The following is an 18,942-nucleotide window of genomic DNA, read 5'->3' as shown; positions in this document are numbered from 1 at the left end:
ACCCATGGCATTTAAAAACAGGAGTTCCCCTAACTTTTATGAATCATTCTCAAAGTTAAAGCATTTCAAAAAATTTCTACTTCATGTTCAAACTTCTATTGCTTCCTATTCATTTCCTATTTCCTAATAGAATCCAACAGGAGCATCATAGATAATATTTGTAAAAAGCACTTTACATTCAGACATCATCTTTAATTTCATTTTTAAAAATGCCAAGGTATTTCACAGGAGCAGTATTAATCAAAGTTTGACACAAGAGTGCCTAAAGAAGTATTCTAGAATCCCGCATTAAGGATGAGGTTTCTAAATTCTTGGAAGAGCAGGGTCGGATTAGAACAAGTCAACATGGATTTAGTAAGGGGAGGTCGTGCCTGACAAACCTGTTGGAGTTCTTTGAAGAGGTGACAAGTAGGTTAGACCGGGGAAATCCAGTGGATGTGGTCTACCTAGACTTCCAAAAGGCCTTTGATAAGGTGCCACACGGGAGGCTGCTGAGCAAGGTGAGGGCCCATGGTGTTCGAGGTGAGCTACTGGTATGGATTGAGGATTGGCTGTCTGATAGAAGGCAGAGAGTTGGGATAAAAGGTTCTTTTTTGGAATGGCAGCCGGTGATAAGCGGTGTCCCGCAGGGTTCAATGTTGGGGCCGCAGCTGTTCACATTATATATTAATGATCTGGATGAAGGGACTGGGGGCATTCTAGAGAAGTTTGCAGATGATACGAAGTTAGGTGGACAGGCAGGTAGTACTGAGGAAGTGGGGAGGCTGCAGAAGGATCTAGACAGTTTGAAAGAGTGGTCCAGGAAATGGCTGATGGAATTCAATGTGATCAAATGCGAGGTCTTGCACTTTGGAAAAAAGAATACAAGCATGGACTACTTTCTAAACGGTGAGAAAGTTCGTAAAGCCAAAGTACAGAGGGATCTGGGAGTGCTAGTTGAGGATTCTCTAAAGGTAAACATGCAGGTTGAGTCCGTGATTAAGAAAGCAAATGCAATGTTGTCAATTATCTCAAGAGGGTTGGAATATAAAAGCACCATTGTGCTACTGAGACTTTATAAAGCTCTGGTTAGGCCCCATTTGGAGTACTGTGTCCAGTTTTGGTCCCCACACCTCAGGAAGGACATACTGGCATTGAAGCGTGTCCAGCGGAGATTCACACGGATGATCCCTGGAATGGTAGATCTAACATATGAGGAACGGCTGAGGATCCTGGGATTATATTCATTGGAGTTTAGAAGATTAAGGGGAGATGTAATAGAAACTTACAAGATGATACATGGCTTGGAGAGGGTGGACGCAAAGAAATTGTTTCCGTTAGGTGAGGAGACTAGGACCCGTGGACACAGCCTTAGAAATTCAGAACAGAACAGAAATGTGGAGACATTTCTTCAGCCAGAGAGTGGTGGGCCTGTGGAATTCATTGCCGCAGAGTGCAGTGGAGGCTGGGACGCTAAATGTCTTCAAGGCAGAAATTGATAAATTCTTGATGTCACAAGGAATTAAGGGCTACGGGGAGAATGCGGGTAAGTGGAGTTGAAATGCCCATCAGCCATGATTGAATGGCCTTACTTCCGCTCCTACGTCTTATGGTCTTATGGTCTCATGAGGACAGATGACAGAAATCCTGGTCTTCAAGGATAAAAGAGAGGCAAAGAGTTTAGGGAAGATATTACAGAGCTAAAGATGCTTGGTGGCTGAATACATGACTACTATTGGTGCTGTAATAATGATCAAAAATGTACTAGATGCTAGAATTGGAATCATGCTTTCTCTGCTAATTGCTATCCAGTGACTGTTACCTTGAAAGTCTATGTGTAGATGTCGCGTAGATAGTTTGGCAATTCTGCTCATCTTATTGAACAAGTGGCACAATGTAGTCAATGGAATATTGAATCAGACGATGTGCAAACAGGCTGATAACTGGTCTGCTGTCAATCACTTCCCATCTGGCAGGGAAAATCTTGCATTCAATCCCATTACATAAATATATTGAGTCCTTGCTGCTGTTAGTTTGTCAACCGATCCTGGCTTTCTTTTTCAGCTGGGCTCTGTGTGAACCGTTGGAGTTTGGAAGAACTCGTGAGCAGAGATCCCCACAGCTTTTTGATCCTCATTGAGAAGATACTGCTCAAAACTCAGGAGGTAAGGGACATCTCAGCGGAGTTTACAGACACTTTCTTCTGTTTGAAATTGGTTTGGTTTGTGAAAGGTATAATGCATGTTTTAGTAAAAAAAAGTAACTGCCATAATAAGGAAAACTTTGTGAATGTATGATAGACCATATTTTTCAGATTACTTTCAGAATCAGAAGCATTTTTAGACATACTGAACTGCTTAGTTTCGTAACTCGTGAGTATGAGATTGAATAGTTCACAAGTGCATTTTTAGATTAATCAGAATACATGCGTTTGATTCAGACTACAATAATTTGGAGATTCCCCCAATGTGAAGATGTTGAGAAAATAGTGGAACAGCTTCTCCTAAGAACAGGTGGAAATGAGTCCTGCAGATGCTGGAGATTAGAGTCAAGAGTGTGGCGCTGGAAAAGCACAGCAGATCAGGCAGCATCCAAGGAACAGGAAAATTGAAGTTTTGGACAAACTCCCTTCATCAGGAATGAGACTTCTCCTAAGAACTGCCCACACTTGCCTCTGATTGATCAGCAGCTCATTCATGGCAGCAGAGTCTCTGTCCCTGGGGCCTTAAGTTCCTTCAAGAGGCTACAAACTGACTGGCAATGGATTCAGTGGGAGAAAGTGAGGACTGCAGATGCTGGAGATCAGAATTGAAAAGTGTGATGCTGGAAAAGCACAGCAGATCAGGCAGCATCCGAGGAGCAGGAGAGTTGATATTTCGGACATAAACCTTCATATAGACCTTGCCTTGAGGAGTCCAGTATTGGCTGGCTCTCCCAACTGTTGTGAAACACTTGTCACCACAAGCTTCTGGTCCTTTGGAACTGGGTTGAGCTGCCATTGTTTTCCTGGACTGGTTGCTTCATTGCTTTTGGCCTTTGGCTTTAAACATCCTTTCTTCAAATTCTTCCCATTTTCCCTATTTTGCTTCTTACTTTGCAGCTGCTTACTCCATCTTTTCTTTGGTTACCTAGAGCTACTGTTTAAGTCTTTGTTCTTATTATTTAATTCCTGGTGCTTCAGGGAAATTTCCTCTTCACTCCCTTATTGGACATTTTTTTTCTCTCCTGTCAATCTCTTTCCGAGTTCAGAGACAAAGGGGAGAAAATCAACCTGGACTGGTCTGCAGAAGCAGAGAGCTGAGAAGTGGCAGATGGAGTTTAATTTAGATAAATGCGATGTGCTGCATTTTGGGAAAGCAAATCTTAGCAGGACTTATACACTTAATGATAAGGTCCTAGGGAGTGTTGCTGAACAAAGAGACCTTGGAGTGCAGATTCTTGGCTCCTTGAAAGTGGAGTCGCAGGTAGATAGGATAGTGAAGAAGGCATTTGGTATGCTTTCCTTTATTGGTCAGAGTACTGAGTACAGGAGTTGGGAGGTCATGTTGCGGCTGTACAGGACATTGGTTAGGCCACTGTTGGAATATTGCATGCAATTCTGGTCTCCTTCCTATCAGAAAGATGTTGTGAAACTTGAAAGGGTTCAGAAAAAATTTGCAAGGATGGTGCCAAGGTTGGAGGATTTGAGTATAGGGAAAGGTTGAACAGGCTGGGACTGTTTTTCCTGGAGCATTGAAGGCTGAGAGGTGACCTTATAGAGGTTTATAAAATCATGAGGGGCATGGATAGGCTAAATAAGTAAAGTCTTTTCCCTGGGGTGGGGGAATCCAGAAGTACAGGACATAGGTTTAGAGTGAGAGGGGAAACATATAAAAGAGACCTAAAGAGCAACCTTTTCACTCAGAGGGTGGTACATGTGTGGAATGAGCTGCCAGAGGAAGTAGTGGAGGCTGGTACACTTGCAACATTTAAAAGGCATTTGGATGGGCATATGAATAGGAAGGGTTTGGAGAGATATGGGCTAGGTGCTGGCAGGTGGGACTAGATTGGGTTGGGATATCTGGTTGGCATGGACGAGTTGGACCGAAGGGTCTGTTTCCATCCTGTGTATCTCTATGACTCTACGACCACATATTGAAAGGACCCAGGAACCAGGAGCATTAAAAACTCCTGACCTGAATAATTAGATTGAACTGAATGTGCTTTCAGACAGACCCTCCCCTGACTAGGGGATGTCTTTTCATGTCCTTCTCAGTGAAATGAAACCCACAAGAGGAAGGTGATCACATGGAGTCAAGGGAGCATTCCTCCTTCTCCTGAATCCACAGCAAAGCCTTATAAAATATCCTTGACATTAACTTTGGTTCATAGCTGTTGAAGTATCTAGGAAGGAACAAGCCCACAAATTGAGAACTTATTGAGAACTAAGGGACAGTTAAGACGAGGGTAGACACATTCAAGGAGCTTAACCCTTGAGGAGCAAAATGCATCAACAAAATTATCATTGAAAACTAAAATGGCCAATATGAACTACCTGCTTCAAAACACAACTGAAACTAACAATTTTCATTTCGATGCCCGACTAGATGAACTGTTCTTGTACTGGAGTTTATTCTTATTCAGTGTTTGGTTTGAATTCTATTTGTCAAATCAAATCCAAACTAAGAAATAATACAATTTAACATACTTTGTGCAGTCCATGTCACAAAAAGCATACTCTGTTTAAGCTGTTACAGATTCTAACGTATGGAGTTTGATTTAAAGCCTGACTCTGTGCTGATTGCTCTGTGCACGTTGTAGGGCAGATTCGACACATGCAACTTTTATCTAAGAATGCAAACTAGTTGCAGATTTGCAGCCCTGATATAAAGATCACCATGAACACAAATGTGCCTCCCTGTGAGGTTAGTGTGCGATTCTTGGTAAAGCTATCACCACAGAATACTAATTTTATATGGCGTGTTATTGAGATCATAACCACAACAGGGAAAACAATACATTTCATAAATGCCTGCGGAATTTTGACTATAGGTCCCTTGCTGTTTTATCTAAGTTTAATGTTGAGAATAAGACAATGAGAATGTACATTCCAATAAATTGGCCATAGTATTGGATATGTTTTTCTGACCATTCAGGAATGATGCTGATTGTCCATTTGAGTGGATGGTAGCGATGACGAAATATGGAGGGGCAAAATCCCTCCTGTAAGCCATTTACTTATTTGTTCAATGTTTGAAGGTGGAGTATTGCTCAAAAAAAAATTAGTAACCAAGCATTTGTGGTTGATACCAGTCTGATAAACAATGTTGAATTCACTACTTTCCCAAAAGTTAGCAAATTGCCACAAAACCTCCAATTATAGCTCTCTGCTGATTTCAGTCAGGGGCAGTATTCAGAACATTAAAAGATTGAGGCTCCTCTCTCTAGAAGAGAGAAGCTGAAGGGTGACCCAGTATAAGTCTAAAATTATGAGGTAGGTTGATAGAGTAGATGTAGAGGAGTTCAAGATAAATGTTCCTCGGCATGGGATCGTCACCAATAAATCCAACAAATTTTATTGAAGCAGAGTGGTGTGAATATGGAAATTGCGACCACACAGTGTAGTTGAAATGAATACACTTACGGAAAAGTTAGATAAAAGAGAGAGAAAGGTAATGTGGATAGGTTTAGGTAAAGTAGGATGGGAAGAGTCTCATATGGATCATAAGTACTTATTGAGACCAATTGGGCTACATGGCCTGTTCCTGTTCTGAAAAGTCAACAGCATTCTTTGTGACACAGATGCTAAGCCACCAATTAAGGTCTCAAGTACCTTGCTTGTTTATCAAATGTTATCAATGTTTTACTACCTTAGAAAATGAATCATTACCGGCTCTCGGTAAGCCCCAACTAAAAACAATGTTTGTGTGGATGATGAGGTTGGAGGACACCATTACGTTGGACTGTGATGCTTCTCAACTTAAAATAGTCACCCAGCTCTCACACAAACCACTTGCATGAGATATCAGAGAGTTGGTGTCTTTGGTAAAACCATCTTCATGGACTTCCACCTTCAAAAGAAAGGTTGAAATTTTCCTGAGGAAAGTAGCCAGAAATCAAATCAATTCATTTAGTTTAAGGAACAAGAAGGATGAAAAGTATTAATTTTTCAAACTAATTGAAGCTGTTAAAATTACAATTGCATAGAATTTACAGGAGGAGAACAGGCCTTTCTGCTGGTGATATGCCATTCACGAGCTCCTTCTCTTTAATCATCCCCCACTCACAAGCATGAGAGTAAACGGGCACCCTCCTTCCCAGCCTTTATAATTGGTTACTTAATCTTTTTAATGGAAGCTGCATGAGCAAAGTTCCAAGATTTATTTGTATTGTTTCTGCTTTTGTGGATTATTGACCTTTGGGAAATTTTCCTCTGTTCACTATCATATTCAAAACCCTGGATATATTTTTCTTTACAATGAAGCAAGGAAGTCCCCCTCCCATTCTGTGGTAAATTGCACACATTGAACCTGCATCCTGTGGCTTTGACGTGACTGTATCAAAGTACCAATACACAAACTCTGTTTTAGTGTTTTCTTATTTCCAAAAAAATTATAATTTGCATTGATCAGCTGAAACAAAAATAGATACCAAGTTACCTGAAACATTTTATCCTGGTGTAACATTGAAAATCAATTTGAACACATATGTTACTGATCCATTTGCTTTTATAATGTTGTATGAACAAATGATAAATCACCTTTGAGGATACTGTGATGTCTGACATATGTGAATTATGTTTTGCAGGTGCAGGAAATGTGTCAGTATGACTTACTGGTGCCACTGGCTTTAATGTTTTATTCTACTACTCTACGTGTAAGTAAAAGTAATCATATAATAGAAAAATATATTTGTTCAAATAGTGTGATATTATAACATCACATTTAGAATGTAGGAGTGATTTTTAAAAGAAACCTTCCAGAGTCATTGTGAAGTTTTAACTTTTGCTTGAGTAAGCACCTTAATGGGAAAAAATGCAGCTCTTTTCACTGTGCAGTGTGTTTCTTTATGTACAAAATCAAGGAGGTCATTTGAAACAATTGGTTAGGGTCCAATTGGAGAATTTTTCCAATTCTGAACACTACACTTTACAAATGATCTCAAGGTAAGTGAAGTTCTCCATCCTCTCAAAAGTACAAATCTCCTTGTATTTAAATCCCTAGTGCACCATTTTCTCCTTTCGCTAAGCTTCCCACGCCTTCCCAGCCCCTTTATCTTGAATTCTCTGTTTCATTGCTTTTGGACCCATCCTTTGGTCATTTCTCCACATCATTTCTGATTGTTCACTCAGTTGTTTAGATTCCATTCTCTCCTTTTCCTGTCTATGACCATCCTTAAGTCTCACTAATTGACCAAAACTAGCCTAGCTTCTTTGCCTCAGCTTCTTTTTCCTTTTTCCTATTCTGTGCTTTTGACATTTTCCCCATGTTAAAGTGCTTTATTAATGCAATGCATTTTACATAATGATCCCTAATAGGATGATCCTCAATTGGAAAGATTGTCTTCTGAGCAAAGGCTAAACAGATTAGGACTCTGCTCACTGAAGCTTAAAAGAATGAAAGGTGATCTCATTGAAACGTATTGAAACATTTCTAAGGTACTTGTCATGGTAAATGTTGAGAGAATTTGGGAGATCAAGGGAGAGTCTAGGACCAAAGAACATTGCCTCAGAATAAAGGGAGCCAATTTAAGACTGAGCTGATGAGGAATTTCTTCTCTCAGAGGTTTATGAGTCCTTTGAACTCCTTGCCACAGAGGTAGAGTCCAAGTGCATATCTGGGGCTGAGATAGATAGATTCTTGATCAGTAAGGGAATCAAAGAATAGAAAAGTGGACATGAGGAATATCAGATCAGCCATGATCCTGTTGAATGGCAGAGCAGGCTTGAGGGGCCAAATGGCCAACTCTTGTTCCTATTTCCTTTGGTCTTTTGGAAATATTCTCATCTTTCAAAGCAGGAGTGGATAGATGCTATCTCAGTATCACTCTTGAATATTTAGTTATTGACAGGCACGTGATGACACCTAAGAATAGATCTTTAAAACAAAAACTATGAAATATTCAGAAAATTAAGATAATTTTCTATTAATTGAAGTTCCTTTAAAGTATTATTCTTATGATATGGTAGTTTAGTCTTTGCCCATTTACTTAATCTGTTCTGTTATGATTTGTAGACTCCGTATTTTCCGCCTGAATGTAACCTACTCAAGAATGCATACAATATCTACCATGGTCTTCTGACGTGGCCTATACCTTATTGTAATATTTGCAAGGACCTTCTAACATTCATCCAAGATGAAATGAAGGCACCAGGTGGGAGTATTTTACAAATTACAGTCCTGTAATTACGTTCTTTGAGGACTATACCTAGAAAAGGTTTTACACCTGTCAAATGCCTCTTCAATAAGCATAAAATTATTTTCTTTGCAAGACTTAACTGATTAAATGTTAACTGATATATTAGTCAAGTAAAGTAAGTCATATTGTTTTCAGGTTTTATATGGTGACATTTGGTGCTAAAAAGTCCAGATAAATTCTGTTTTTAGCTTTGCCTTCATAATTTCCTGAAATGTGGAAAATGTAAAACTATTCAAGAAAGTTTGAGGGCTTGAATTCCATGAAGAAGTCTGGGATTTTCCATTTGCTTTACAATCTCCTCATATAATGTCCAATTGCACGGAAAATCAAAAGTGTCCTTGTGTTGTTCCACTAAACGTGGACTTTGAAAATCAAGCCAAGTGTCTTCACATTTTATTGTTCACACTTGTTGTTGACACAGAGTGGTTCACCTGTTCTCGTAACTTGGATATCCCCTTCTTGAATATTTACATGACCTCATTTAAATGTCTGCGTCTGTCAATTCAGAAGTCTGTGGTCTTATGGTTTGAATTTTGTCAGTGTGTTCTACTGAAGACATTCATTCGGTATAAATATAGTAAATGCTCGTGGTTAGTTTTTATGCTAATGCTGTGTTGGCCAAACTGCGATGTAACGAATATTTTTTAATTCCGCCCATTTTTCCCAAGAGGCTTTACCAATGTTAGTGCTGAAGAAAGTGTGATTCATTGGAATGAGTAAAAGACATTCAGTCTTTACTTTGATTAATAGACCATGCTGTGCCTTTTGTATTCGCATAGATTCAAATTCAATTTATTCAACTCTCCTGAATAAGAGCATCAATTTCCAAGAATTGTTTAATCACATGTTGGCATGATACAAAGGGACCTATGATTCAAGGTGTCTCTCCTGAATTTTGGAAAAAACTGTCCAATGACTGCCACATCTCTGCTCTTGGCACTGAGCCCTGCATTTCTTTCCATTTCAAATGTTTATCCAATACCCTTTTGTTAATTACTGTTGAATATATGTTTGCTACCTTTTCTGATAGAACATTCCAGATCATCATAATTTGTTGCATAAAATAATGGTCTTGTATTTAGAACAAAGATAATAAAACATAGAACAGTACAGCACAGTATAGGCCCTTCAGCCCTCAATGTTGTGCTGCCCTTTTATCCTACTCTAAGATCAGACTAACCTACACACTCTTCATTGTACTGTTTTCCATGTGCCTATCCAAGAGTTGTTTAAATGTCCCTAATGTATCTGAATCTACTATCACTGCTGGCAATGCATTCCACATACCCACCACCCTCTGTGTAAACAATCTATCTCTGACATCTCCCCAATACCTTCCGCCAATTACCTTAAAATTATGTCCCCTCGTGATCGACAATTCCTCCATGGCTATCTTCAACCTATGACTCTCAATATCTTGTACACCTCTATCAAGTCACCTCTCATTCTTCTTCACACCAATGAGAAAAGCCCTTGCTCCCTCAACCTTTCCTTATAAGACATGCCCTCCAGTCCAGGGAACATTATGGTAAATCTCCTCTGTACCCTCTCTAAAGCTTCCACATCTTCCCGAAAATGAGGCGACCAGAACTGAACACAACATTCCAAGTGTGGTTTAACCAGGATTCCATGGAGCTGCAGCATAACTTCACAGCTTTAAACTCAATCCCTCTGCTAATGAAAGTCAACACACTGTATGCCTTCTTGACAACTCTACCAACTTGGGTGGCAACTTTGAGAGATCTATGGACATGGACCCCAAGATCCCTCTGATCCTCCACACTGTCAAGAATCCTGCCTTTACCCCTGTATTCTGCAATCAACTTCAACCTTCCAAAGTGAATCACTTCACACTTTTCTAGGTTGAACTCCATCTGCCACTTAAAAGCCCAGCCCTGCATCCTGTCAGAGTTCTGTTGCAAGCTATAACAGCCCTCCACACTATCCAAAACTCCACCAACCATCATGCCATCGACAAGCTTACAATCCACCCTTCCACATCCAAGTCATTTATAAAAATCAGAAAGAGCAAAGGTACCAGAATAGATCCCTGCGGACCACCACTGGTCACTGAGCTCCAGGCTAAATACTTTCTATTTCCCACCACCCTCAGTCTTCTATGGGCCAGCTAGCCAGATTTGCCTGTATCCCATGCCTCTTTACTTTCTGAATGAGCCTACCATTGGAAACCTTATCAAACACCTTGTTAAAATTCATGTACACTGCTGCTCTACCTTCATCAGTGTGTTTTGTCACATCCTCAAAGAATTCAATAAGATTTGTGAGGCATAACATGCCCCTCAGAAGGCCATGCTGACTATCTCAAATCAACCTATGGTTTTCCAAGTAATTTAAAATCCTGTCTCTCAGAATTTTCTCCAGTAATTTTCTCACCACTGGCGTAACACTGACTGGCCTGTAATTCCGAGGGTTATCCCTGTTCCCTTTCTTGAACAAGGCAATAATATTTGCCACCTTCCAATCATCTGGCAGTACTCCAGTGGACAGTGTGGATGCAAAGATCATAGCCAAAGGCACAGCAATCTCTTCCCTCACTTCCTGCAGCAACCTACGGTATATCCCATCTGGCCCAGAGGGTTTATCTATCCTTATGTTCTTCAAATTTTTCACCACGCCTTCCTTCCTAACATCAACCTGTTCTAGCATATCAGTCTGTTTCACGTTGTCCTCAGAAACGTCAACGTCCCACTCAGTAGTAAATACTGAAGCAAAGTATTCATTGAGGACCTCCCCTACTTGCCCTACAGGGTTGTTGTCAATGGGTGACTTTAACTTCTCTCATATTGATTGGAACCTACTTTGTTCAAATAGTGTGGATGGAGCAGTTATTGTCAGGTGTGTCCACCAAGGATTCCTGATGCAGTATATAGATCAGCCAACTAAAAGGGAGGCCATATTTGATGTGGTGCTTGGCAACAAACCATGCCAGGTGTTAGATCTCTCAGTGGGAGAGCATTTCAGTGATCGTGGTCATAACTCCTTGACCTTTACTATACACATGGAGAAAGATAAGAGCGGATGGTATGGGAAAGTATTTAACTGGGGAGGGGTGGGGGGGGGGGCAGAATTACAATGCTATTAGGCAGGAACTGGAGTGCCTAAATTGCGAACAGATATTCACAGGGAAATGCACAGCAGAAATGTGAAGGTTGTTCAGGAAGCACTTGCTGATAGTGCTGGATAGGTTTGTCCCACTGAGGCAAGGAAGGGATGGTAGGTTGAAAGAACTGTGGATGACAAGTGATGTGGAAGAAGTAAAGAGGAGGAAGGAAGCTTACTTAAGGTTGAGGAGGCAAGGTTATCTGGACTTCAGAGGGTTACAAGGTAACCAGGAAGGAGAGCTCAAGAGAGCTAGAGTCGAGAGTGTTCTCATTCGAGATGAAGGGCTTATGCTCGAAACATCGATTCTTCTGCTCCTCAGATGCTGTCTGCCCTGCTGTGTTTTTCCAGCACTGCACTCTCGACTCTGATCTCCAGCATCTGCAGTCCTCACTTCCTCCTCAGGACAACTAGAAAAGGGCATGAAAAAGCTTCAGCGGGTAGGATTAAGGAAAATCCTAAGGCATTCTACACTTAAGTGAGGAACAAGAGGAATGCCACAGTGAGGGTAGGGCTGATCAGAGATAGTGGAGGGAACATGTGCCTGGAGTTGGAGGTAGGGGAGATATTTGTTCTCCTTGATAAACTCAAACCTTTCCATATGCATATTATTTTGTTTACCTGTTAAAAATTTACAAACTGTTGCCTAACATTGATGCTTAACTAATTGTCCTGTACTAGTGATCTCTTGACACCCTTTTTTGAATGATTCTCTTACTGACATTTCATCTGCCACATATCTCCCATTTAACCAGTCTGTGACCCCTTGATATCTGTTACTATTCTCCTAGTTTCGAAATTTGCAGGTTTCATTTCATCTCCAGGCTTTGAGATTATGTCCTGTACACTCAGTTCGATGTCAAAAAGAGAAGTGATCCCAACCCCTGATCCCATGAGGACCTTCATAATACTTCTCTTCAGTCTGAAAAACAATCATTCATCTACTCTCTGCTTTCTGCCCCTTGGCTAATTTCATATCTACATTGCCACAGTCTCCTGGATCCCCCTTTAGGTTTCAATTTTGCTAAAGACTCTATTGATGAAATACCTTTTGAAAATTCACATACACCTCATCAACCGTCATCCAGCCACTGTTACTTTACCAAATAACCCAGTCACATTCGTCAAACGTAATCTGTCTTTAACAAATCTGCTCTAACTTTCATTTGGTATCACTTCTTTTCCAAATTCCAATCGATTTTGGCCTTAATTATTTTCTCTAAAAGTTTTCTACTACTGACGGCAAACTGTTTGGTCAAGTTAATCATTCCATTTGATCAAGATTGTAATACTTTACAATTCTCCTCTCCTGTGGTATTAATCCCACATTTGAGAAGGATTGGAAGATTTGTTTATTCATTCACAGTAAGGATATAGCTGATAAGTCGAGTGTTTGTTATCCATTCGGAATTGCTCTTGTGTAGTGTTCTGGAGCTACCTTCTCAATGTCAGCTGTGGAGCTTGTTCATTAATTTCAGAAGTCAACTTAGAGTCAGCAAAATTGCTGTGGACCTGAAGTCACATATAGACCCGAATGTGAGTGAACAGCAGATTTGCTTCTGTTGATGTTAACAGACGAGTTGTGCTTTTATGACAATCCATTAGTTTCATGGTCACCATTACCAAGAGTGGCTTTTTATCCTGAAACAGAAACCAAAATTGCTGGAGAAACTCATTCAGTCTGGCAGCATCTGTGGGAAGAAAGTAGAGTTAATGTTTCATGTCCAGTGACTGTTCATCCAAACTGTTAGTAACTAGAAAATCTGGTGTTTATAATGAAGCCAAAGTGAGAGAGGGTTGGTGGGCTGGGGAGGGGAGGGGAGGGATGAGTTGATAGGAAGAGACAGAGCCTGGAGGGACAGAGATATGCAAGGAGTGGGCAAACAAGGAAATTAGTTTTTAGTGTGGAAACAGGCACTTCGGCCCAACAAGTCCACACTGACCCACCGAAGCGTAACCCACCCATTCCCCTACATTTACCTAACACTACGGGCAATTTAGCATGGCCAATTCACCTAACCTGCACATCTTTGGACTGTGGGAGGAAACCAGAGCACCCGGAGGAAACCCATGCAGACACGGGGAGAATGTGCAAACTCCACACAGTCAGTCGCCTGAGTCAGGAATTGAACCTGGGTCTCTGGTGTTGTGAGGCAGCAGTGCTAACCACTGTGCCACCGTGCCGCCCAAATAATGGACAGCAAGACAGAAGTAAAGCTGATTAAGAGATAATAAGAGGTAAGGGTGAGAAAATGGGTAAGCTGTACTGAATGCAACCCATATAATGTGATAATGAGCCTACAGGTAAGTGAGAATGGGTGACCATGCTAAAAGCAGTCCAACAAGTGAGTCAGTTCTTTGTCTACCAATTCAGAGTGTGGGTTAATACAGTGTAGGAGATATAGAGACACCAATCCGGGATTGGCCATCCTCATCTCACCATGTCATTCAGGGGTGTGGGTCATGTTCAGTCCATTGGGTCTGTAAACAGGAACTAGAGAGAAAGATGGAGGAGTGGGGGAGGGGAAAGGGTGGTTTTGCTGTGGGACTGAGCTTCACAGCTTACCCTCTGGCACTAAGGCCTTCAGCTCAGGAGAACAGAGATTGGGGACAGCAGTAGTTGCCAAATGAAGGATATGGTAAAGGCACAATGCAGGAAGAGGGAAAGTGGTGATCCACATTCAGAACTCTTGGCCTCAAGGTGCCTTCAAAATGGTTTCTTCTGCTCCTCCCTCCCACTACATTTTGGTGCATTCCCTTGTCCTGCAGCTGAAGTGGGAGGAGCCAGTTTGACTGTGCAGATGTTTGGTGGGATGACCTGGATGGGGTGGAGGGGCTTGTATCTGGACATACCCACATATGCTCAGTGCCGTTCTGTCAGAGGCAAGTTCCTGTGCTCAAATGTCCAAGGTCGGGGAGGGAGTGGGGTCAGGATGGAAGTGGAGTGTCCTGATGGGAGACTTCTGAGGGGCCTGTGTGTGTGGTTCCTCCTCCAGATGGCTGCCTATTAGCATCGGCCCATCTCCTGGTGAGGGAGGGCCACCTGGAGAGCACACTTGGATCCTTGTGCCTCTGTCACTGTGCCTTTGGTCCTGAGGACAAGTAGATTGGAAATGGAAGGTAAGTGCATGTGAATATTTGGCAGCCCCTGAGGGTTAATGGGCGAGTGTCAATGGAATAAAGAGCAGTACTTACTCTTTTGGAGGATGTTGTTGCATCCTTGCAGGAGTGCTCTGGGCCTATTCCTGTGGGAGCCTGGATTCTCTCCTTGTGGGATATGAGCATCTGAATGGCAGGAATACTCCCCATGTGTGATCTCTGGGTCTCCCCTTCTGGACTGTAGGGGGGGATATAATGAGAGGACTGTGGGCACCATGACTGTTAGTACTGGAACATGTTGAGGTAAGATGGTGAGGCATCCTGAGGGACTGAGGAGGCAGCACAGAGGCCAGACAAGGTTACTGCTGTAGGAGTGCAGGGGTATCGGGGTGAAGGTGAGTGAGGGAAGGTGTTGCAGAGCGATAGAGCATGTAGCAGAGATAGAGTGAGTGTGAGGCATCAGAGAAAGGAGTGTGACACTTACCCTGGCCAAGCAAAAGAAAAGAAGCTGCCTTGTGGCATTGCTTACAATTCTGCTGTACCATGGAGATGGCACTGACCTGGGTGGACCAGGCTGGCAGAGTCTGGTATTGCTGCCTCTTCTGGACCAGCCCATCCTCCAGAACCTCCAGGTCCCTATTGGAGGAGAGTCAGAGTGTCACCATCCCCTTCTCCCTCACATACGGACCCTGGCCACCTTTGGAATGTCAGGGGCCTTCTGGGTGCAAAATCACTTTTATTGTTGCTGGAGACACACGGGATGCCTGTGTTTCAGTGGATACACAAACAGTGGCACATTGTTCCAGGAACAGTGTGAGGTAGGTAGGGTGGAAATTGGATGTGAGACCACTATGGTAAATAATTAATAGGGCCAATATGGTGAATGGGTCTTATGGTGTAAACTCCTCAAACACTCGATACAACTTTGACTTTGCCAAAATAAAAGTAAGATTCAGCCCATTGGTTCTGAATTATCAGTCTGGTGACTTTATTTTTCATCTGTGCGATGTGGGCGCAGCTGGCGGGCCAGCATTTCTTGCCCATCCCCAGTTGCCCTTGAGAAGATGGTGGTGAGCTGCCTTCTTGAAACGCTGCAGTCCACCTGCTGTGGTTTGACCCTCAATGCCATAACCTATATGCTACCACATCCTCAGTAATGACCATGTTCAGAGCCTCCACAATTTTCAGCTTAGCAACTGAGTATGCAGCTTATATCATCTGGGTGCCTGTTTTGCTTTGAGTATTTCCAATCATTTAGTCAGCTCTTTTTCATTATCTTATCCAATCAAAATTTCATGACCACCTCTGCCCTTCCTGTAGCATTGACAATAACACTCTATTTTCATGAAAACAGAAGTAAAGTCCTTATTTATTATCTCAGTAATTTATCCACTTCCACAAGAAGATTAATTTTGGATCTGTAACCCTTTCTTTGATTCCCCTTTCACAGAAGGAGTTTTAGGTTCCCTTTTATGTCACCCACTAATCTATTTTAATATTTTCCCCTCATGTTTCTTTTTTTAAGCACCTGCCACGTTGTGTTTTTTGTATTTAACATGATTTTCTACTGAATAATGAATTTGGCATTAATATAAGCTTCCTCTTTCTGTTTCATTTTAATAATTAAATCTTTATTTACCCAAGGAGCTTTAGCTCTAGGTTTGCTTTACATATGGGAATGCCTTAAGTCTGCACCCTAACTAAAAATAATTACTATCATTTTCCCAGGCCAGAGAGTTGCTCTCCTATTAGAAGGAGATGATTGGTGGTGATTTAACCCGAGGGTCACTGTGCCTCAGGCAAATAGAAAGATTGAGATGCAGGTTTTTCCACGGTAACCTCAGCCAGTGCAGGAATTGAACCTACATTGTTGGCATCACTCTGCATGGCAAACCAGCCATCCAGCCAACCAAACATTCATTTACTGATTTATCTACCAATCTATGATTCTAACTTGCCTGAATCAGCTTCCCTCTTAACTCCCTAAAGCCTGATATCTTCCTGATGAATATGTTTCACAACTATGTTTGTACTTGTCCTTCACTCATTGTCCTTCACTCTGAACCAATTGGTGTTGTGATCACTGTATCCCAAATGCTTCTGCTTGAGTTCTCTGTGTGAAGGGCAGATCCTGATTCATAGCACCACATTCTCCACCATGCGGAGGGAAAGGAGTGCAGGACATTAATCCAGCCCAACCAGAACTGGGATCGAACCCTGTGTTGTTGGAACCAATCAGATTTACACTGTCCATCATCCAACAGCTGCTCCATGACCCTGAGCTGATGTAGCAGTATGTATGTTTAGAGGCATATTACCACGGATTATGATGATAGAAACTCAAATGTCTTTCTATCATACGGCTGATGAGGAATCTGCTGTTCTTTCTGCCTGCTGTAGGTTCAGGTCAGCAGCATTTAACAAGCTAAGACTCAACCTATTTGTCCACGTTATGATTATACACCCATTGGCCGTCAAGTCCCGGCGTGGGACTTGAACCAAGAACTTCCAGTTTAGAGGCAGGAATTCTACCAACTGTGCTTTGAGATAGAATTCTGAGTGGTATAGAGCAAACAAACAGCTTGGATCATGATTATGCTGAGTGAAAAATGCATTGTTTAAATCTCGTTGTGGATCAACTAAAGTTTTATTATCAAATTATTTGATTAAATGGGAACAGAAACAGAATTTGATTGAGAATATCAAGTTCTTATGTGGATTTGGCTGTGGATCTTATTTCATTGTGTAATTGTGAACAGATCGAAAGCTGAAGCTCAGGCTCACGCTTCACTATGCAGCTGGTTTCTCAAAAATACTATTTGATCTCTAATTTAAATATTTAAAATGGGAAGCAGAAGTGAAAATTTCCAAGCAATTGAACTCAGAAGATGTAGACAATCTCAGTTGGTGAATAAACAAAAACGTAAGGGGAATTTGGAGTCCGTATTTTTGCAATTCCGGCAACAGAAAATTTGCTTCTGTTTTGTTCCTTTTAGTGTCTGGGTAACTTCTTGCCTGAGTATGTTCTAAATACACTTAATAATTTTGTTGAAATTTATGGAATTCTCAATCCAGCTAGGAACCTGGTAATATTATCTGAGACATGCAACGCATCAGGATTCAGGAATGTACATTGTAAATGTCAGCCCAAATCCAGGACTATTTTGCTTGGTTACCTTCAAAACAAGAGAAAGGCTTGAGAGAGGTTTATTTGCCTTGACAGTTCAAAAGAACCTTACAACAAAAAAGGGGACTATTCAGCTTATCCTGACCTTACTGGTCTTCGTACAACCCCGCAAATATTTTTGTTTCAATATATATTCAGTTTCCTTTGGAAAGTTACATTAATTCAGGGGGATTGACCATCTCGGACTTTCCAGTCCTTTCCTGAAATCTCACTTCCTGGGCCAGCCCTTCCTGGGACGTGTGTTGTCCCAGATTTCTTCTGTCTTTTCAGGCCTTATTTCTAAGTCTCTAGCAGCTGCTTGATGGTCCAGGAGTGGAATCCGGGTTAAAGCATTAGGATCCATTGGATCATCTGGCTATGGGTCACTTCCACACCCTGATGCCTGACCTCTACACCCCTACCTGACCCCTGACATCCACACCCTACCCCACCCTTGACCTCCACTCCCTACACCAACCCCTGACCTCCACTTCTTAACCCACCCCTGACCTTCACACCCTACCCAACCCCTGACCTTCACCACCTAGCCCACCCTGACCTTCACTCCCTACCCTATCACTGACCTCCACTCCCCTACCCACCCCTGACCTTCACTTCCCTACCCGACCCCTGACCTCCACTCCCTACCCCACCCCTGACCTCCACTCCCCTAACCCACCCCTGACATTCACTCCCTGCCCTATCGCTGACCTCCACTCCCTGACCCCTGACCTCCACCCATTACCCCACCCCTGACCTTCACTCCCAACCCTATCGCTGACCTCCACTCCCCTACCTGACCCCTACCTGACCCCTAACATTCAATTCCTACCCTACCCCTGAACTTCACTCCATACCCTATCACTGACCTCCACTCCCCTACCCAACTCCTGACCTTCACTCCCTACCCGACCCCTGACCTTCACTCCCTACCCGACCCCTGACCTCCACTCCATACCCCACCCCTGACCTTCACTCCCTAACCCACCCCTGACCTTCACTCTCTACCCTATTGCTGGCTTCCACTCCCCTACCTGACCCCTGACCTCCACTCCCTACCCGACCCCTGACCTCCACTCCCTACCCGACCCCTGACCTTCACTCCCTACCCCACCCCTGACCTTCACTTCCTACTCTATCACTGAACTTCACTCCCTACCCCTCTCCTAGCCTTCACAGTC

General features: G+C 42.4%; 1 protein-coding gene across 2 annotated transcripts in view; it reads left to right on the top strand.

Annotated features, from left to right (window-relative positions):
- pik3r5 (phosphoinositide-3-kinase, regulatory subunit 5) overlaps positions 1–18,942 on the top strand; it is a 112,683-nt gene that overhangs the window by 52,463 nt on the left and 41,278 nt on the right. For both annotated transcript variants that reach the window (XR_011954821.1, XM_072558424.1), the window contains exons 3-5: positions 2,044–2,144; positions 6,766–6,834; positions 8,193–8,331. Coding sequence is in view for 1 of the 2 variants with exons in the window: in XM_072558424.1 (XP_072414525.1) it covers positions 2,044–2,144; positions 6,766–6,834; positions 8,193–8,331 (309 nt within the window). In the remaining variant the exon portion in view is untranslated. The remainder of the gene's footprint in view (positions 1–2,043; positions 2,145–6,765; positions 6,835–8,192; positions 8,332–18,942) is intronic.

Source organism: Chiloscyllium punctatum, chromosome 39, assembly GCF_047496795.1.
Source record: "Chiloscyllium punctatum isolate Juve2018m chromosome 39, sChiPun1.3, whole genome shotgun sequence".
Taxonomy (NCBI): Eukaryota; Metazoa; Chordata; class Chondrichthyes; order Orectolobiformes; family Hemiscylliidae; genus Chiloscyllium; species Chiloscyllium punctatum.
The sequence above is the reverse complement of the archived record's forward strand: the minus strand, read 5'-3'. Positions and strand labels throughout refer to the sequence as shown.